Below are 23,009 nucleotides of genomic sequence, written 5' to 3'. Positions count from 1 at the left end.
AAAAAAAAAAACCTACTATACAGCCACAGTAGTCAAAACAGCATGGTATTTGTACAGTGATAGACAGATAGACCAATGGAACAGAATCGAAAACCCAGCAATACACCCATCCATCTATGGATAGCTGATCTTTGACAAAGGCCCAAAACCCATTAAATGGGGAAGAGATAGTCTCTTTAACAAATGGTGCTGGCAAAATAGGATATCCACTTGCAGAAAAATAAAACAAGACCCATACCTCACCCCATACACAAAAACAAACTCAAGTTGGATCAGAGACTTAAATGTAAAACCCAGAACTATAAAATTCATCATAGATAAAATAGGGGCAAATCTAAGAGCCCTAATTTATGGCATACACAGACTATCAAACATAACCCAGAATGCACAAGAGATAGAAGAGAAGCTAGATGACTAGGTCCTTTTAAAAATTAAATTCTTATGCATATTGAAAGACTTCATCAAAAGGGTTAAAATAGAACCTACAGATTGGGAGAAAATATTTGCCTATGACATAGCTGACAAAGGATTTATCTCTAAAATCTATAGAAAATACCTCAACACCAAAAAGACAAATAACCCAATTCTTAAATGGATAAGAGACTTGACCAGACACTTCACTAAAGAGGATATGCTGGTGGCGAACAAACACATGAGGAATTGCTTGTGATCTTTAGTCATTTAGAGAGATGCAAATCAAAACAATGATGAGATATCATCTCCCTTCAGCAATAATAGCAAAGTTCAATAGGACAGAAAATAACAAATGCTGGCAAGGTTACGGAGAGATTGGAACTCTCACACATGGCTGATGGGATTGTAAAATGGTACAACCATTGTGGCAAATGGTATGGGGTTTCCTTAAAAAACTGAAAACAGAAATAGCATTTGACCTAGAAATTCCATTACTAGGAATATATTCTAAAGAGGTGAGAGGCAGGGCACAAACAGACATATGCACACCTATGTTCATTGCAGCACAATTCACTATGGCAAAGAAATGGAAACGACCTAAATGCCCATCAACGGATAAAGGGATAACCAAATTATGGTACATTCACACAATGGAATACTATGCTACAGTAAAGAACAATGTGGATAAGCTTGGAGGACGATATCCCTAGTGAAATAAGTCAATCACAGAAGGACAAATATTGTATGAGCCTATTACTGTAAAAAGACAAAGAAGGGTTTGCTTAAGGAAGGGAACTCACTTTGTAAGTTATGGGGAGGGGGAAGGGAAATGATTAATTTTGGGCTAGTTGGGGGCCACACACTGAGGTGGGTAAGGGGAGGGTTGGTATGGAGAGAGTCTGTGACCACCATAACATTAGGGAAAAGGAGGACACCAAATTGTGCACCTAAGTATAGATGACAGAGGATAATACCAGTATATCCACAATACTGCGTTACCATTAACACCGAACACCAGGCTACAGATAAACACATAAACATCTGAGGAGATCAGATGGGGGTCATTGAACAGGATTATACTCTAGACCAAGGATAGATTCAGCTGAGGCTAATCTTGCACAGATACTAGTGATACAAAATAGCTTCAATCCTTATAGAAACAACAGAAGACACACAAAGAGCAATCCCTTACAGACAGCCAGACACAGTGGGAGAGAGATCCAACAGATCTAGTGACTCAGGACCATAATATTAGGGGATACCAAACTCAATTGGCACAATAAAATAAATAAAATCTTGTTCCACAACCTACATTAGTGAGTAGTGAGTGGGGTCTTAAAAGCTTTCAAATGGCCATTTAAGATGCAGCTAATGATCTCCTATTGTAGGAGGTCAAGAAGAGTGCAAAAAAAAAAAAACACAAGGACATCAGGAAGCAATCACCCTAGGAAATGATTGACGTTAAGACCAGAAGAACTAGATGGTGCCTGACTACCAATGCCAACCACTCAGGACAGGATCAAAACTAGAGATCTTGGATAGATTGGGAGGGAAAATGTAGAACAAAATCCAAAAACACAATAATGACCAGAATTACTGGTTGGATGGACTCTGGTGGGACTCCCAATACTATATAGCCCTGGGATACAATTCAGGCCTGAAATAAAACTCACTCCCAGGGGCTGGGTCTTAACCCAATAGCAAATAAGACACACACACAGACCACTCAACCCAGGGTGATGCACCCACATACTCTATGGAGATGCATCCCTTGGAGCAATTGACCATGGGGCACCAGAGGGGCAACATCCTCATGTAGGAAATGCAGGACACACAGGAGTGCATAACTATGAGAGTCATGGAAGAAGGGTTACTGAGAAGAGATGGGAGGAGAGTGGGTTAGGGCTGGGGATGGTATTTGGAGAATGAAATCAAATGTATATGAAATGTTGAATGTAAAACAAACTCTGGTTTGTAAACTTGCACCTAAAGCACAATAAAAAAAATAATTAAAAAAAAGAAGAAAAAGTAGGAGCAAACTTTAGGGCCCTAAAACATGGCATAAATACACTATCAGACATAACTAAAAACTCAAAAACAGCAGAGGAGAAACTAGATGACTAATCCCCCAAAATTTAAAAATTTTTGTGCACCAAAAGACTTCACCAGAAGAGTAAAAAGAGGACATATAGACTGGGGGGGATAATTGGCAACTACATATCAGAAAGAGACTAATTTCTAAAATTTATAGAAAACCTCAACACCTCAGCAACAGACAAACAATCCAATTAAAAAATGGGCAGAGGACATGAAGAGACACTTTACCAAAGACAATCAGATGACCAACAAACATATGAATAAATGCTTGATCAACAGTCATTGTTGTTGAAAACAACAACGTGATATCATCTCATCCCAGCATTAACAGCAAAATTCAAAAAACAGAAAATAAATGCTGACAAGGGTATGGAGAAACTGGAACCTTCATACACTGTTGGTGGCACTGGAAAGCAGTACAAGTACTGTGGGAAATGATAAGGCATTTTCTTAAAAAGTTGGAAATGGAAATATCATATGATCCAGCAATCCTGCTCTTGGGTATCTATCCTAGAGAAATAAGATTTGTGACACAAGCTGATACACACACACATGTTCATAGCACCAATACTCACAACAGCAAAAAGAAAGAAGCAACTTAAGTGGCCATCAATGGATGAATGGATAAAAAATACAATACATACATACAATACATTACAATACATATATACATTGGAATACTCACAACATTAAAAAGTAAGAATGAACCTTATGCAAAACACCTCATAACATAGATGAACCTGGAAGACATTATGCTGCATGAAAATTCACAAAAGGACAAATACTGTTTGAGACCACTAGTGTAAAAAGTCAAGAAAAGGTTTACTCACAGTAAGGTTACCAGGGGTGTGAGGGTAAGGGAGAGTAAATCACTAACTATAGCATAGATACATAATAACTTAGGTGAAGGGAAAGGTAATGTACAATAAATGGGAGGTCAGTATAAAATGATTAAGGCAAAGTAAGATGCTGGGAGGAGCACAAGAGTAAAAAGCAACAAAAGTAAATCTATTACATACACAATCCTACAATCATGGTAAACACAATAATCCATGAATGAATGCACAGATAGACAAGCAAGCTAAACAAGTATAAGGGCAAATGGGAGTATACTCACAGATATATATAGGTTTGACAGAGGCTGTTTCGATAAATGTATTTATACATACTGGCAATATATCTATGAAAATAGTAGAGAATACAGGGACAAAGTTATGAAAACTTCTTACATATAACCAAACACCTTGAGGGAATGAGTAGCTATGATTCGGGACTCAGGATCACAGTCTTGAGGGACATCAATGGCAACTGGTATATCACAGTCCAAACTTTGGTGAAGTGACTGGGGTCTTAAAAGCTTGTGAGTGGCCATCTGAGGTGAAACTATTGGTCCCTCCCCATGTAAAACAAAGAAGAGTGAAGATAATCAAAGATGCACAAAAACAATTAGTCCAGAGGACTGGGATCTTAAAAGCTTGCAAGCTACCATGTAGATGCAACGATGGGTATCTCTTCATCCAAAGCAAAGAAGAATGAAGAAAACCCAAAATTCATGGAAACAATTAGTACAGTGACTGGTACACCATCCAATATGCAGCCTATATGACTATGAGACCAGAAGAACTAGATGGTGCCCAGCTACCACTGTCAACCACTTGGAAGGAGATTTTTATAGAAGATCCTGGATAGAGAGGGAGAACAATGTGGGAAAAAACTCAAAATCATTTGGAGAAAAAAAAAAGGGGGGGATCAGGTTTGCTGGTCCAATAGAGCCTGGTGGAATCACTGAGACTATGGCCCCTAGCTTCCCTTCAGGTCTGGAATTGAACCCACACCTTGGCTTCCAGCCAAACAAAAGACAGGCATATGAGTTGAACATTTATCTGAGGTAGATACACTCCTTGGAGAGAACAATCATGGGAGAAAGAAGGGCTGCTTATGAACAGGGAGGCAGCTCAGGGAGCAGAAGTGCATGGAGGGATGGACGCTGGGAAGAGGTAACGATCGGAAGGAAGTGGAAAGGGAGCTATTGCATTGTGGTAAATTATGGTCAATGTCATGAGACAAAGTGTATGTAAACTGCTGTATGGAAAGTGAATTTGTTCTGTAAATTTTCACCCAAATCACAATTTAAAAAAGTACTCCTCAGCCTTAACAACTCAGAGCAGAAGAGTCTGAAAGTGTCTGCCTATCAGTGCTGACTGCTTTGAAAGGGATCACAATAGGAGGTCCTCAGTAGAGTGGGAGAAAAATGGGGAACAAAGTTCAAAATCAGAAAAAAGATCAGGCTTAGTGGTCTGACAGAGACTGGTTGATCCTCAGAAACAATGGCCCTTAGAGACTTTTCAAGGCTAGCATTGAAGTCACCCCTGTAGCTCAACTTTAGCCAAACAACAGACAGACTTGAAGGTGAACAATAACACCAGGGAGGTTAAGCACTCCTTAGGCCCATCAACCATGAGGTCAAAAGAGCAGCATCTGCCCAGAAATAAAGTTCAAAAGGTAGGAAGGGATAGGGAAGAAGGATGAATGGAAATGGTAAACACAGGGAAGAAGTGGGAAGAGTTCTGGTGTGGGGATTACAATCAATGTCACAAAACAAAATGTATATGAATTGATAAATGGAAAACCAATTTGTTCTGTAAACTTTCACCCAAATCACAATAATTTTGTTTTGTCTTAAATAAAGGAAAAGAAATTACTGGAGAAAATCCCTGTGATCTTGCATTAGGCACAGATTTCTCATATATGATATAAAAAATATAACCCACTTAAGGCCAAAATGATAAACTGAACTTCATCAAACTGAAAACTTCTGCTCTTCAAGTGATACAGTTAAAAGAATGAAAATACAAGTCCCAGAAAGGCTAAAATATCTACAAATCATATATCTGATAAAGGACTTATACCCCGAACATAGGAACTCTATCAGAAAACGGTCCAATTTAAAACGGACAAAACATGTGAACAAATATTTTATCAAATATATGGACAGCAAATAAATATATGAAAACATGTTCAACATCATTTGCATCATTACAGAGAGGCAAATTAAAGTACAATGAGCTCCCATTACACCTATGAGAATGGCTAAAATTAAAGAATGAACACACCAAGTGCTGCTGATGATGTAGGGCAACTGGAGCTCCCACACAGAGTTAATGGGAATGCACAATGGTATAATATCTTTGGAAAAAACTGGCAGTTTCTTAGAAAACTAACATACACTTACCATATGATCCAGCCATTCTAATACGAGGAATTTATACAAGATAAATGAAGGCATATTTCTATACAAAGACTTGTACATGAATGCTCTTAGCAGCACTACTTATGTTAGCTTCAAAATGGAAACAATCCAAATGGCCATAAACAGATGATTGAAAAAGAAATTGTGATATATTCATAGAATGGAATACTACTCAGCAAAAAGTAAGTATGAATTATCAATGCATGCTATATCGTGGATGAATTTCAAAATAATTGTGCTACAGGAAAGAAGTCCTGGGCACCGCAGAAGGTAGGTGTTTGGAGCACCCAGGGGCAGGCAGAGTGAGCAAAGTGGGCACCATGGAAGGCAGATGCTTGGAGCACCTGAGGGCAGACTGGGTGAGTGAGCCAGCCACCATGGCAGGTGGATGTTGGAGCAGCTGAGGGAGACCAGAAAGTAAGCAGAGCCATTTCCAACAGCTAAGGGAGACAAACTTGTCTGTCAGTTTGTCCTACTGTGGTGGCTTGAGTGTTACTGTGGGATTTGAGGCTATGCCACTGGTGTTTCAAATGCCTGGAGGGTTACCCATTGTGGACAGGTTTCAGTAGAGCTTCCAGACTAAGACAGACTTGGAAGAAGGAAGAGGCCATCCACTTCTCAAAGAATTGGCCAGTGAAAACCTTATGGATAGTGAAATATTGTCTGATATATTACTGGAAAACTTTATGAATAGCCCTGAAACACTGTCCAATATAGTGCCAGAAGATGAGTCGCTCAGGTCAGAAGGCACTCAAACTATGACTGGAAAAAAGCTGTCTCCTCTGAATAGAGCCACCCTTAATGATGAGGATAGAGTAAAGCTTTCAGGACCCCTACTGGCTGATGTGGCACATCTCAAACTGAGAAGCTGTTGCTGTTGCTGTTTGCCGTCGAGTCGGCCCCGACTCATAGCGACCCCTCCTTGGGTTTCCGAGGCAGTATCACTACAGAAGTAGGATTGCCCAACCTTCCTTCCGAGGAGTGGCTGATGGGTTTGAACCGCCAGCCTTCTGGTTAGAAGTCAAGTGCTTTTAGCCACTATGCTACCAGAGAACAGCAGCAAACATCTATGAATAATTGAAACATGGAATGTACAAAGTATGCATCTAGGAAAATTGGATGTTAGCAAAAATGAAATGGAACCCATAAAGATCTGTGTCCTAGGCATCAGTGAGCTGAAATGGACTGGTTTTAGCCATTTTGAATCAGACAACCATATGACCTACTATGCCAGGAATGACAAATTGAAGAGGAATGGCATGGCATTCGTCATCACAAAGAATGTATCAAGATCTATCCTGAAGTACAGTGCTGTCAGTGACAGATAGGATAGCATCCATAAGCCTATGAGGAAGACCAGTTAATACTACTATTATTCAAATTTACACACCAACCACCAAGGCCAAAGATGAGGTAATTAAAAGATTTTTATCAACTTCTACAGTCTGAAATTGACCAAACATGCAGTCAGGATGTGTTAATTATCACTGGTGATTGGAAAGCAAAGATTGGAAACAAAGATGAATCACCAGTAGTTGGATAATTTAGCCTTGGTGATAGAAGCAATGCTGGAGATTGCATGGTAAGACCAATGACTAATTCATTGCAAATACTTTTTTTCAACAACACAAATGGGAGCTATACACATGGACTTCACCAGATGGAGTACACAGGAATCAGACTGACTACATCTGTCGCAAGAGGTGACAGAGAAGCTCATATCTTCAGCCAACACAAGGCCAGGAGCTGATTGTGGAACAGACTACTCACATTCAAGTTCAAGTTGAAATTTAAGACAATTAAAACAAGTCCATGAGAGGCAATATATGACCTTCATTATATCTCTCCTCAATTTAGAGACCATCTAAGAACAGATTTGATGCACTGAACACCAATGATCAAAAACCAGAGGAATTGTGAGATGACATCAATAACATGACTTCAAAAAGTCATTAAAAAGACAGGAAAGAAAGAAAAGACCAAAATGGATGTCAGAAGAGACTCTGAAATTTGCCTTTGAACAGACAGTAGCTAAAGCAAATGGAAGTAATGACAAGATAACAGAGCTGACTAGAATATTTTAAAGAGCAGCTCAAGAAAACAAAGTCAATTATTATAATGAAATGTGCAAAGAGCTGGAGTTAAAAAACCAAAAGGGAAGACCATGCTTGGAATTTCCCAATCTGAAAGAATTGAAAAGGAAATTTAAACTTGAGTTGCAATACTGAAAGAATCTATGGGCAAAGTATTCAATGATGCAGGAAGCATCAAAAGAAGATGGAAGAAATACAGACTCACTGTACCAAAAAGAATTGGTTGATGTTCATCCATTTCAGGAGGTGGCGTATGATCAAGAACCAATGGTACTGAAGGAAGAAGTCGAAGCTTCACTGAAGGAAGTGGTGAAAATAAGGCTCCAGGAACTGATGGAATACCCATTGAGGTATTTCAACAAACAGATGCTGCACTGGAGGCACTCACTCACCTATGCCAAGATATTTGGAAGACAGCTCTACCTGGCCAACTGACTGGAAGAGATCCATATTTGTACCCATTCCAAAGAAAGGTGATCCCACAGAATGTGGAAATTATCAAACAACATCATTAATATCACATCCAAGTAAAATCTTACCAAAGATAATTCACAAATAGGTGAAGCAGTATATTGACAGAGATCTTGTAGAAATGCAAGCTGGATTCAGAAGAGGACATGGAATGATGGATATCATAGCTTATGTCAGATGGCTCTTGGATCAAAGCAAAGAATACTAGAAAGATGTTTTAGTGACTATGCCAAAGCATTTGATTTTGTGGGCCATAACAAATTATGGATAACATTGAGAAGAATGGGAATTCCAGAACACTTAATTGTACTCATGAGGAAACTGTACATAGACTAGTATATGCTGTCATTCAAACAGAACAAGGGGATACTGCATAGTTTAAAATCAGGAAGGGAGTACATTAGGGTTGTATCCTCTCACCATACTTATTCAATCTGTATGCTGAGCAACTAATCTGAGAAGCTGGATTATATGAAGAAGAATGTGGCATCAGGATTGGAGGAAGGCTCATTAACAACCTGTGATATGCAGACAACAAAACTTTGCTTGCTAAAAGTGAGGATGACTTGAAGCACTTATTGATGAAGATTGAAGACTACAGTCTGCAGTATGGGTTATAACTCAATATAAAGAAAACAAAAATCCTCACCAATGGACCAATAAGCAGCAACACGATAAATGGAGAAAAGATAGGAGTTGTCAAAGACTTCATATTACTTGTTTCTATAATCAACACCAATGGAAGCAGCAGTCAAGACATCAGAAGACGTCCTGCATTGGGTAAATCTGCTGCAAAAGACCTATTTCAAGTGCTGAAGAGCAAAGATGTCTACTGAATCACTGTGTGTGCCTAACCCAAGCCATGGTATTTTCAACGGTCTTATATGCATGTGGGGAGCTCTGGTGGTATAGTACCTAAGGCATTTAACTGCTAGCCACAAAGCTGGCAGTTCAAACCCACCAGCCACTTCTCAGAAGACTGGGCAATCAACTTCTGTAGTGACACTGCCTCAGAAACCCAAGGAGGGGTCACTATGAGTTGAAGTCAACTCGACGGCATTGAGTTTGATTTTTTGTTTTGGTTTCATATGCATGTGAGAACTGGACAATGAATAAAGAAGACCAAAGAAAAGTTGAGGCTTTTGAGTTGTAATGGTGGTGAAGAACACTGAGAGTACTGCAGACTGCTAAAAGAACTAAGAAATCTCTCCTGGAGGAAATGGAGCAGGGATGCTCCTTGTAGGCAAGAACGGTCAGACTTCATCTCACCTACTTTGGTCATGTTGTCAGAAGGGACCATTCTCTGGAGAAGGATATCATGCTTGGTAAAGTGGACACTGAAAAAGGGGAAGACCTTCAACAAGATGGATTGACATAGTGGCTGCAACAATGGGCTCAAGTATAGAAGGAATCGCAAGGCTGGCACAGGATCTGGCAGTGTTTTGTTGTGTTGTACATAAGGCTGCTATGAGTCGGAGATGACTTAATAGCACCTAACAAGAACAGGAAAGAAGCCAGACAAAAGGAAACTGATACATACTATAAACAAATAAAAACAAAACCAGTGCCGCTGAGTTGCTTCTGAATCATAGTACTCTATAAGACAGAGCAGAAATTCCTCATAGGGTTTCCAAGACTGTATATCCTTACAGGAACAGACTGCCTCATCTTTCTCCCATGGAGCACCTGGTAGATTCACACCATTGACCTTTTGGTTAGCAGCCAGAGGCTTTAACCACTGCATCATCAGAGCTCCTTATACATACTACAAGATCCCACTGATAGGGGAAATGGGATTCTATTCTAGAAAATGCAAATTAATCAGAAGTGACCAAAAGTCTCAGGGTTTTCCTGCAGTTTCCAGGGTTTTCCTGGGGAAGAGCTGGAAGGTTTAAGATGAAGAAATTGCAAAAGGTCATGAAGAAATTTTTTAAGGTGATATATATGATCATTATTTTGATTTTGATGATGGTTTTGTATATATATATATATAGGGAGCTCGGGTGGCATAGGGCCTAAGACATTTGACTGATGTCCAAAAGTTTGGTAGTTCAAACCCTCCAACCACTCCTCAGAAGGAAGACTGGGCAATCTACTTCTGTAGTGATACTACCTTGGAAACCCAAGGAAGGGTCTCTATGAGTCAGATCCAATTCAAAGGCAGTGAGAGGTTTTTTTTTTGTTTTTGTTTTTTTTTTTGGTTGTTATACATACACACACACACATCAAATTTTACACTTTAAATATGTGCAGTTGTCACATATATTATGTATGTCAACTATATTTCAATAAAGCTTTTTAAGAAATCATAGTACCAACTGTTGAAGAAATTATGCAACAAGGAACTCGTGTATACTGATACTGATAGTGGCGGTGTAAATTGGTACAATCATTTTGGAAAACCATTTGGCAATATTCCATGCATCAGAATAAACTCAATGGCAACTAACAACAACACTTTGACTCATAAGTATATCCTTAGTAGGAATGTATACAGATTTCCACAAAAATATTATGTGAAATGGCCCCAAAATGGAAAACATCCAGGAATCATAGCAGATTATTACTGTGGAATACTATAAACTAACTAAAAAGAATTAAATGGTAAATTAAATTAAAATATGAAAAACATGAATGATTCTCACAGACATAATGTTGGAACAGAATTATGCCAAATACAAAAGAATATATTTTTCCATTTATATAAAGAGATAAAACTAATCTGACAGTGTAACTCAAATCATAGTTAACTTTGGAATGTGACAAGACTAGAAAAGTATATGTGGTAGTCTTCTAGGTTACAAGTACATTGTTCAGGGTGGTGGTAACACAAGTGGGTTCACTCTGTAAAACTGAACTGACCTTCACACTTTTTGTATACCTCACTGCATGTATATACTATACTCATTGCCATTGAGTCTATTTCAACTCATAGTGACCCTTCCTTGGGTTTCTTTCTTTTTTTTTTTTATTAGGATTTGGGTGAAGATTTACAGAGTAAATTCACTTTTCATACAGCAGTTCACATATACTTTGTCTCATGTCATTGACCAAAATTTACAATGCAGCAGCTCCCCTCCCACTTCCTCCCCAAAGTTACCTCCTCCCAGTGTCCATCCCTTCATACTCTTCGAGAGGCCCATTGTCTGCCAACCCTGTATATGATCTTGGATACACTCTCCATTTAGACATACATAATTGTTTAGCTTGTTCACCCATCTATCCGTCCCTATACCCATGTTTGCTTTCATTGACAACTCAGTATTGTATTTACAAAGGGGTTCATATTTGTTGTTTGTACTGCCCATGTAACTCTCTCTGTCTTTCTCATCCTCAATGCTGCCATATTGGTCACTCACATTTGGTACATTGCCCTTCTCTTCACCCAAATCAATATTTATCTCTATCTATCTAACAGCATTCCCTCCCCTTCCCTCCCACCCCTGGTAACCAACAAAGAAAATGTCCTCCAATATATAAACCTTTCCTTAACTTTCACAATAACGGACTAATACAATATTTGTCCTTTTGTGACTGACTTATTTCGCTCAGCATAATGTCCTCCAAGTTCATCCACGTTATGCGGTGTTTTGCAGATTCTACATTATTCTTTAGCGTTGCATAGTATTCCATTGTGTGAATGTACCAAAGTTTGGTTATCCATTCCTCAGCTGTTGGACATCTAGGTTGTTTCCAAGTTTTGGCTATTGTAAATAGTGCTGCGATGAACATCGGCGTGCATATATCTGTTCTTGTTATGGCTCTCACTTCTTTAGGGTATATACCTAGTAATGGGATGGCTGGGTCAAATGGTATTTGTATTTCCAACTTTTGAAGGAATCGCCATACTGCTTTCCACAATGGTTGTACCATTTTACAGTCCCACCAGCAGTGTATGAGAGTCCCAATCTCTCCACAACCTCGCCAGCATTTGTTATTTTCCTTCCTTGGGTTTCTGAGGCAGTATCTCTACAGAAAGAGATTACCCAGTCTTCCTTCTGAGGAGTGGCTGATAGGTTTGAATCACCAGCCTTTTGGTTAGCAGTCAAATGACTCAGGCACTATGCCACCACTTTTTTTTTTTTTTTTTTTTTAATTAGTAACTTCTGTTCAACAAAAAAAAATTAAAATACAAGCCTTAACAACCCATATATACATAGCAAACAAAAGATCACTATCAGATTACATAAAGAATGCCTACAAATCAATAACTGTAATTTAAAAAGCCAGTCCTCCAATGGAGAAACAATGGCAAAGAATATGAACAGGTAAATCACTTCTAAAGTTTGTAATGACTATACATTCTCCTTGGTGATTTCATTCAGGTTTAGTATTTTTAAATACCATATATTCATTAAGGAGCTCTGGTGGTACAGTACTGAAAGCACTGCCATGGAGTCAGTACTGACTCATAGTGACCCCGTAGGAGAAAGCAGAACTGCCCCCATAGAGTTTCCAAGGATGTAAATCTTTATGGAGGCAGACTGTCACATCTTTTCCCCACAGAGCAGCTGTTGTGTTTGAACCATTGATCTTTCCATTAGTTCCCTAGTACTTAACTTGTCACCAGGGCCCCTTTGGATCTCATAAAGAAACAAACCCACTGCTGTCGAGTCAGATCCGACTCACAGCGACCCTTCCTTGGGTTTTCCAGGCAGTATTACTATGGAAGTAGATTGCCCAAGCTTACTTCCAAAGAGTGGCTGGTGAATTTGAACTGCCAGCTTGCTGGTTAGGAAGATCAAATTTAACAAAAGTTAACAAAGTTGAACTCCAATTTTCTATCAAACTTGTCCCTCCTTCAAGTCCCCCAGTTCAGTAAATGGCAACTCCAGTTTTCTAGTTCTTCAGGCCCAAAGCTAATAATCAGTTTCTTTTTACACCCTACATCTAATCCTTCAGCAAATCCTATCAGCTCAATCTTCAAAATATATTCAGAATCTGTCCATTTCTCATCACTTCCACTGATATCACCCTGGCCTAAATCACCACAATGTTTTATCTGGATTACTACAATAACCACATAACCAGGTTTCTGCAACATACCTCTTACTCCTCTACTCAAAATTCTCCAATAACTTTTTATCCCACTCACTCATAATTGCTTTCAAGATTCTATTAGATTTCTACCCCACTCCCTTCACTAGCATCTTCTACTACTTTGCTCTTAATTGACATATTCCAGCCACACTGTCCACGTTATGGTTCCTCAAATAGTCTAAGCATACTTCTGTCTCAGGACCTTTTCACTAACATACAAATGCCTGGAATACACATATGACATATACACATATAGCTGTATTACTTATGCCTTCATTTTCTTCACTTCTCTGATCAAATGTCCTGTTATCACTCAAGCCTTCTCTGACCACCATTTTTCAAACAGTGCCACTCCCTCACTCTTAGCCCTCTCTGTCCCTCTTCCCTGCTTAATTTTTCTCCCTAGTACTCATCACCATTTTCCTTACTTTGCATGTATTTTACTTATTTCCTGTATACCTCTTCCCACTAGGGTTAAGCGACATGAGAACAGGAATTTTGTTTATCATGTACACAGCACTTTCCTAGTAACTTAGAATCGAGATTGTCATATTATAGGTTATTATACATTGTTGAATAAATAATAAACCCAAAGATCCAATAAACATATGAAAAAAGTTCAACCTCACTATTCATCAACAAAATAGAAATTAAACAATCATTAAAAAAAAAACAACTAAACTCTCACATCCATTAAACATCAACTTTTGGTAAAGATTTAGAAAACAAAAGAAATTTGCAGTACTGCAGGCAGTACATACATACGTTCACATAGGCACTTTTGCAAGCCATCAGGCAATAACTAGAGCAATTGCAAATGGACAATCTTAATATCTAGCATTTTTTTTCTTCCATTGCACATGCATGCACACACACACACACACACACAAGACATATTCAAGGATACTCAATGCAGCATGGTTTGTAGAAGTGAAAAACTGAAGACAATCTACATGTCTACTGATAGAGGAATAGATTAGGATACATTTCTGTGTTTCAATATGAACAGATCTGGAAAGCAAAATATACACTAAAAAAAAAAACCTGTAGAATGGCAAGTGCAGTATTACATCATTTATACAAAACAAAAATAAAACTGGGCACACAAAATACAACTACTTATTATCTATAAATATACATATGAGGTATAAGAAAATAATTATGTAGACTGCATACTAGATATACATTAAATTCATGACAGTAGCTGCCTCTAGAGAAGAAGAGATGAAAATTAAACTAGGGAATAGGACATAGGGGACTTCAAATTTATCTGTAATGTCCCTCATTTCTTCAAAATATGGTTGTTGTTGTTGTTATGTGCTGTTGAGTCAGACCTGACTCACAGTGACCCCTCCTTGGGTTTCCAAGGCGGTATCACTACAGAAGTAGATTGCCCAACCTTCCTTCCAAGAACTGGCTGGTGGGTTTGAACTGCCAGGCTTCTGGTTAGCAGTCAAGTGCCTTAGGCACTACGCTACCAGAGCTCCCCAAAACATGGTAGACAATGTTATTATTCATTTTGAATTGAGGGTATGTGGGTGTTTATTATATTGTCCTTTGAACTTTTCTATATTAAAACTTTTGTTTCAATAAATAATACATAAGACTGCTAATTTTATTATGAGTTTTTAACAATTATAATATACAAATACAAATCTAAACAAACAGGAAAAGTCTTTAAAAGTATTTTTACATTATTCAATACCCCAACTACAGCTATCTTCAGTCATTTTACACTACATAATCTGAAACAGTTTATAAATTATTTATGCTGAGCTTCAGAAGCAGAGTTTTGCTTAGTACTAATGAGGAAAAGTAAACAGAAAAAAAATCTATGAAATGTAATGGTTATATTAATAATTAATATTTATCACTCTAAATGTAACATAAAGATTGAATTATATAATTTATAAAAGACATAAAGGTTCAAAATCCCGTTTTCCCATACCACTCAGGAAAAATGCGTCAATAAGCCTTGCTAACTGAGCAATCTTCTAAATTTCTATTTTTTTGATAGCTTTACTACTGATGATACAGTCTAGAAATTTAAAGGCAAATCACCCAAAGGGAGCAACTTTTTTAAAAATTTAATTTTATTGAGATTCAGGTAAAAGTTTTCAGAGCAAATTCATTTTCTACACAGTTTATACACATTTTGTTTCATGACATTGACTGCAATTGCCAATCCTTTCTTCCTACTTCCTCCCTGCATTCCTGACCTCTGAGCTATCTCCCTGTGCAAATAGTTCCCTTTGATCTCCCATGATTGATTGTTCTAAGGAGAATACCTACCTGGTGGAAATTTTCACCTTATATGCCTATCTATTGTTTGGCTAGAAGCCATGGGAGTGAGTTTAATTCCAGGCCTGAGGGGTGACTAGGGACCATAGTTTCAGGGGCTTGAGGGAGCAACTTTTTTTTTTTTTAATTGTGATTTGGGTGAAAGTTTACAGAGCAAATTCTCTTTCCATATAGCAGTTCATGTACACTTTGTCTCATGACATTAACTACAATTTACCTCAATGCAACAGCTCTCCTCCTACTTCTTTCCGGTAGTTACCTTTTCCCTGTGTCCATTCCTCCATGCACTCCCGCCCCGAGCTGTCTGCCTGTGCATAAACAACCCTTCTTTCTCCCATGACTGCTCTCTCCAAGGAGTGTATCTATTTCAGGTAAATTTTCAACTCATATGCCTGTCCTTTGTTTGGCTAGAAGCCACAGGTGTAGGTTCAATTCCAGACCCGAAGGGCAGCCAGGGGCCATAGTCTTAGTGATTCTACCAGGCTCTATCAGAACAGCAAACTTGGTCCCCCCCTTTTTTTTCCAAATGATTTGGAGTTTTGTTCCACATTGTTCTCCCTCTTTCCAGGATCTCCTACATAGATCCTCCTCCAGGTGGTTGACAGTGGTAGCCAGGCACCATCTAGTTCTTCTGATATCATAGTCATATAGGCTGCGGATCACATGGTGTACCAGTCACTAGGACTAATTGTTTCCATGAATCTTTGGTTTTCTTTACTCTTTGCTCTGGATGAGGAGAGACCCATCATTACATCTAGATGGCTGCTTGCAAGCTTTTAAGATCCCAGTCGCTACTCACCAAAGGAGGAGGTGGAACAATATTTTGTGTAGTAAGTTATGCCAATTGAGCTTGATGTCCCCTGCAACTATGGTCCTGAGTCCACAGGTTCAACTACTCAATCCCTCTGGGTAACTGGCTGTGACCAAGAAGTGACTACAACCTTGTCCCTTATCAGCTCTTCTATACACCTTACAGAACAGAAATTCTTATAGAACATACAAATACACTTGTAGAACCATTGTCTGCCAACCCTATACATGGCCTTAGGTACACTCCCCGCTGCACAGACATACTTAATAGTTCAGCCAGTCCACCCATTTATCCACCCGTATACCCATGTTTGCCTTCACTGACAACGCATTACTATATGTTGGAGCAACTTTTTAAAGAGTAACTTCTTCGTCCTTTTAAGAATCTGTTGTTGTTGTTGTTGTTATGTGCTGTCGAGTCCGACCCGACTCACAGCGACCCCTCCTTGGGTTTCTGAGGCAGTATCACTACGGAAGTAGATTGCCCCATCTTCCTTCCGAGGAGTGGCTGATGGGTTTGAACCACCAGCCTTCAGGTTAGCAGTCAAGTGCCTTAGGCACTAGGCTACCAGAGCTCCCTTTAAAAATTTATTAGTTGAAAATTTAATGGTTAGCAAAAGTTTTATCAAAATTGTAAGAAAAATAAAATTCCTAAAAAATATAAAACAAAAGATTTCTCATTCAAATAAACTAAATAAGAGAATATTCTCTTAATATGAAATTTTTTGAAAATTAAACTTACCTTAATGTGCTGTTAATTGCTCCTAGTTTATTAGCTTGCTCACAGTCTTCTAATTCTTTGGTATTGTTTGCCATTTTCAAGTACTACAAGGAAGTTCACAAGGAAGTTTAATATAATAATTATTACCTTATCTTTATTTCAAGTTATGGCAGAATAATCAATCTGTCAGTGATGATATATACTACTAAATGTAGATACATCCTATTATCAAAATCCTTTATCTATGTAAGTAATACAAATGAAAATGAGGCATAAATTTTCACCTATTAAATAAGTAAAGCAAAGATATTAAAAATATTAAAATTAGTATTGGTGCATTGGGTGATGCTATAAATTGAGAAAAACATCTTGAGAAAGTAATTTGACAACATATGTCTAGAGTTATAAAAATATAAATCCTTGAACCAGTAATCCCACTACTGAGACCATACCCCAAGGCAACAATTAAAAGAAAAGAATAAGAGGTACAACTACTTCAGAAAAGTATTTGGTATTGTATCACAATATTGAGTCAGGCATACCTACCCTATGACCCAGCAATTCTACTTCTAGATATAGATCTGGAAAAACTCTTACATGTGTGCACAAGGACACAAAGGCAAAGGACAAAGATGTTAGTGCAGCATTGTTTATAATAGCAAATACTAGAAACAACTGAAATGCCCATAAATAGAGAAATGGCTAACTTGTGATATGGTCACACAATTGAATACTACATAGCTGTTAATATGAACAAACAAGATCTATATATGTCAATAGAGATAAAAAAAAATCTCAAAAGCATAATGTTGAGTAAAATTACTAACAAAAAAAAAATTTAACCTGAAACAGTATAAAAACACAATATCATTTTAAAAATGTTTAGATTTTACACAAAACTATATATTATTGTAGAAACCATGTGTGAGGAAAGTATAAAACCATAGAAAGATCTACATCAACTTCAGAAAAGTATGTTAGTCTGGGGAGAAAAGAAACAGAATGGGATTGGGAAGACTTTCAGAAGGGGTTTCAACTGTCTTTACACTGTTGCACTTAATTATCATAGATCTGAAACAAAAATGAATACAGGCTTGGAATGATAGTCATGGGGGACATAAAGCTCAAATGGTATTACATGGTTCACAAAAACACCATTCTACATCCTACTTTGGTGAGTAGCAATTAGGGTCTTAAAAGCTGGTGAGCAACAATCTAAGATGTAATTATTGGTCTCTCCTTATTTGGAGCACAGAAGAATGAAGAAAATCAAAGACACATGGAAACAATTAGTCCAAAGGACTAGCAGAGAATGGGAAACTCAGCCTATAAGACCCTGAGACCAAAGGAACTAGACAGTACCCAGCTACCACTGCCAACCACTTGGAATGGGGATCAAAATTGGAGATACTGGATAGAATGGAAGAAAAATGTGGAACAAATCTCATATTGATAGAGACTGTGGCCCTTTGTGGGAGCTCTGGTGGCATAGTGCCTAAGGCATCTGACTGCTAAGCAGAAGGCTGGCGGTTCAAACCCACCAGCCACTCCTCGGAAAGAAGGTTAGGCAATCTTTTCTGTAGTGATAATGCCTTGAAAACCCAAGGAGGGATCGCTATGAGTCAGATCCAAGACCCTTCAGGCCTGGAATTGAGCTTACTCTTGTGGCTCAACTTTCAGCTGAGCAACAGACAGGCCTACGAGGTGAACAATTACATCAGGAAGGTATGCACTTCTTAGAATTACCAACCATAACAGACAAAAAGGGAAGTATTTGTGCAGGAATAAAGCTCAGAAAGCACAAATGCACAGGACAGAAGGACACTGGGAAAAGGTAACCACAGGGAGGAAGTGGGAAGAGAGCTGTTACACTGTGGGGATTGCAATCAATGCTATGAAACAAAATATCATGAATTGTTGAATGGAAAATGAATTTTGTCTGTAAGTTTTCACTACATCACAATAAAAAGTTAAAAAAGGATAAAGAGGGCACAAACAAAAGGCCACACAGGGAAGACAGCAAGAAAAAAAATGGAGAGATGATGCACAAGAAGGAAGTAGAGAGTATGATGAACTTTTCTACAGACATCTAATAGTGAAAAACAAGAAGTAGACTGTTATCTAAAAATACATTAATTACAAAGTGAGTCATGGCATGTTCACAAGAAGAAAGAGTACTCTTTAATAAAGCAATATTTTTAATATTATTTGAAAGTGTTCTGCTTACAATATCTTGATAATTATTTGCTATGTATAAAATACAATACTGAAAATAACAGGCTGACTAGTCAAAACAGAAAATGAAATAAATACATTTGTGTGATAAAACACCTATCGATATGACACAATAATTACACTTTATGACTCTTCTAGAGGTTCCATAACAGAACTGATGTAACTTTAAAGAAGCTATATATATTTAATTGTAAAGGAACTAGAATGTTTGCTGTAAGAATTAGAGATTTGGGATTCTTAGGCAAAATGTCTCCAACTAACCATATTATGGTTCTCTGTTGTAACCACTCTGTCAAGTAGTAAATGCTAAGCTTCACTACTTATAGCAGAATACTCAAGAAAGAAAAGTGACTTACCTTATTAGAACTTCCAGCTTTAATTCCAACTGGTATTTTACTCTTAAAAGAAAAACACACACACAAAATTTTTTTTTATCATTTTTTAGATTTCTTCACAAATTAGTAATGCCATTGCCATAACTCACAGGGTATTTTATTACCAGGGGAACAAATGAATATTCATTCAAATTCTATTTTTACATTACCTCTTGAAGTGAAAGGTAAAGAGGTATCCCAATTTACCAACTTGTAAATTACAATATTGAAAACTGAATTATGCATACAAATTCAGAGAGTCAAAAATCAGGTCTAATAACTTCCAATGCATTATTTTTTTTAATAGTTCATATCACTTTCAGATTTAAAAGACTACATCATTAACTTTCTTACTACAGAGAGGGAAGCTCTTACAAATTCAAAATTATTTAAATGTACGTTATACTTAAGGAGCCCTGGTGGCTCACTGGTTAAAGTGCTCAACTGAATCCACCAGCCACTCTGCAGGAGAAAGATCAGGCAATCGGCTCCCAAAAACATTTATAGCCTTGGAAACCTTATGGAGCAGTTCTACTCTGTCTTATAGGGTTGCTAAAGAGCTCTTGTGGTGCAAGGTTTAAAGCCTTAGACAGCTAACCAAAAGTTGGCAGCTCAAAACTACCTATCAGCCACTCTGTGGGAGAAAGATGTGGCAGTCTGTTTCCATTAACATTTACAGCCTTGGAAACCAAATGGGGCAGTTTTACTCTTTCCTTTAAGTTCATTATGAGTCGGAATTGACTTGCCGGCAATGGGTTTGGATTTTGACTAATATTTAATTTTAACTTTGCTCTAAGATGATCGTAAAAGTTTAAGCAATTTTGGATTCATATTAGACAGCAAGAGGCTTTTTTTTTTTTTTTTTTTTTTAATTTCTGGCCCATATGATTAATTATAAAAAATCTAAGATTTACTAGTGGAAGAACTGCATGTAGGTCCAACTTTCTTTTCCACAAAGCCAATAATTAGTTTAAGCTTCAAAAAACAAATATATGAATTATTATAAGTGGCTTATCAAATATAATTTTAAACAAAAAAATCATACATAAAGTAGCAATCCCAGGTTGGTCTTCTGATCAGCCCAGGGAACTGGTTTCCAATATGTGAAACCATGAGCTATAAATGTAATAGCAAAATTAAGACACAACTATTGGTTTCTCCCTGTCCAGAGCAAAGATGATCAAAGACTTAAGAAAATGATTAGTCTAAAGGACTGACTAATGGACCACGTGAACCGCAGCCTCTACTATCCTGAGACCAGAAATACTAGATGTTGTCTGGCTACCACTACCAATAGCTCTGACTGGGACCAAAGAACATCTGCAAAACAATGGGAGAAAAATGTAGAACAAATTTACAATCATAAAAAGATCAGCTTACTGGTATGATAGAGACAGGCAGCCCTTAGTCATCCTTCAAAGCTTGAACTGAATCCACCACGGGGGATCATTTTTAGCCAAACAATAGACAGGCCTATAACATGAACAATAACACTGTAAAGAATGTACTCCTGAGAACAGACAACCACATAAGACCAAAAGGGCAGTATTTGTTCAAAAACAAAGCACAAAAGGCAGGAAGGAACAAGAAAGAAGGAAGATTGGAAATGGGGAACTCAAAGAGGAAAGGGGAAGAATATTGTTACATTGTGGGGATTGCAATCAATGTCACAAAACAAAATGTGTAAGCTTGGAGATTCCCAAGTGGTGGTAGGACCTAAGAATTAACCTAAAAATCAGCCCTGCTAGCCACAGACTGCACAGAGGACTGCTCTGGTGGCTGGGGAATAAAAGGAGAAGGTGAAGACAAGCGCGGGCTAAGGTGTGGACATTTGCCAGTCAGGAGGAGGAGGGCGCCACCATTTTGAAGGTTTAAAAGCGGCTTGACAATTTTCAACATTTAAAGAGACAGTGCTCTCACAGATTCCTGGGGCTTAAGAACATATTCTCTGCTTTCCAGCAACCCCAAGGACACTCCAGACCTGCAAGAGTGAAAAGGTACCACATTCCTTTTGTTACTCTTATGCCCCACACCCACCTGGTAAATGGAAGTGCGGCCATCCCGCACTCCCACCTACCTTCTGGGCCCACAGGAACTCCATCACAGTCTCTGTGCTCAGACGGAGCCTGGGTGCCCTGCCCTGTCCTCCACCAATTTTTTTTTCTATTTCATTTTCTTTTTTCTGATGATTAGTTTGCTTGTATTTCTCTGTTTTAAAACAACTATTATTATTAATACTTTTGTACTCTTTATTATTATTCTTAATCTTCCCCTCCAGGATCCCACGTTTCAGCATTTTTTCTTTTCCCTGTTGCTGGTTGAAAAATTTTTCTTTTCATTTAAGTGGGTTTTTTTGCCCCTTTTTTTGTGGTTAAAGCCATTCCTTATTTTTCTTTTTGCAATTTTCCCATTTTTTTCCTTCATTAGGCTCATTTTCTACTTTTTTTCTCTAAGTGCCCTATCCACAGATATTGCAAGTTTTCTTGTTTTTTCTTCCTCTTTTGCCATTTTTTCTTTTCTTGGTTACTGTTCCTATGTGGTTACATGGTGTGTTTTTTATCCATGGGCTTTTAGTTTTTTGATGGTTATTCAATTGTAATTTGCATCTAACTCAGTGGGAGACAACAACAGTCCCGAAAAGACACAACTACACCCACACCTTCTGCAACTTCACTTACTAAGCGAGAGCCACTCCCTCCTTCTCCACCAATGGGCCAACGATAAAAAACCACCAGGAAGAGCCTGAATTACGCATGGCTGCTCTTCACAAACAGTTAACACAGATATAAATACAACGCCACAATGCCTTGGAGACAACAGACCATCACAGTCCACACAAAGAAGCAGGATACGGTGGTAGAAACAAGAGAGCAGGATACAGACCAAGAACACATCCCTGAGGAAGAAGCAGCATTGGAACTCTGATAAAGAATTCAAAAGAATTATATTTAGGTATCTTCAAAGGATTGAGAGACAAACCAAAGAAAACACAGAATAAAACCCTAGAAGAATTTTGGAAGAAAATACAAGAACAAAATGACAAAATAAATTAAAAATTAGAAATGATTCTAAATCCACAGACAGAACTCCAAAAGATTAATACTAAATTGTCAGAAATAGATAACACATTGGAAGGGCAAAGGAGTAGAATTGATGCAATGGAAGACAGAATAAATGAGATTGAAAACAAATACCTGAATACT

The 23,009-nt window shown here is 38.0% G+C and overlaps 1 protein-coding gene across 1 annotated transcript in view; it reads right to left on the bottom strand.

The window, feature by feature from the left end:
* Positions 1–23,009, bottom strand: part of ERO1B (endoplasmic reticulum oxidoreductase 1 beta) — a 221,834-nt gene that overhangs the window by 135,050 nt on the left and 63,775 nt on the right. Inside the window, exons 4-5 of the mRNA XM_007958206.2 lie at positions 19,789–19,830; positions 17,219–17,301 (exon numbers count right to left, since the gene is read on the bottom strand). Coding sequence (XP_007956397.2) covers positions 17,219–17,301; positions 19,789–19,830 — 125 coding nt within the window. The remainder of the gene's footprint in view (positions 1–17,218; positions 17,302–19,788; positions 19,831–23,009) is intronic.

The sequence above is a fragment of the Orycteropus afer genome, unplaced genomic scaffold (assembly GCF_000298275.1).
Source record: "Orycteropus afer afer isolate SDZICR_OR568_19922 unplaced genomic scaffold, OryAfe1.0 scaffold00877, whole genome shotgun sequence".
Classification (NCBI taxonomy): domain Eukaryota; kingdom Metazoa; phylum Chordata; class Mammalia; order Tubulidentata; family Orycteropodidae; genus Orycteropus; species Orycteropus afer.
Note: the sequence above shows the minus strand (reverse complement) of the source record. Positions and strands in the feature narration are given on the sequence as shown.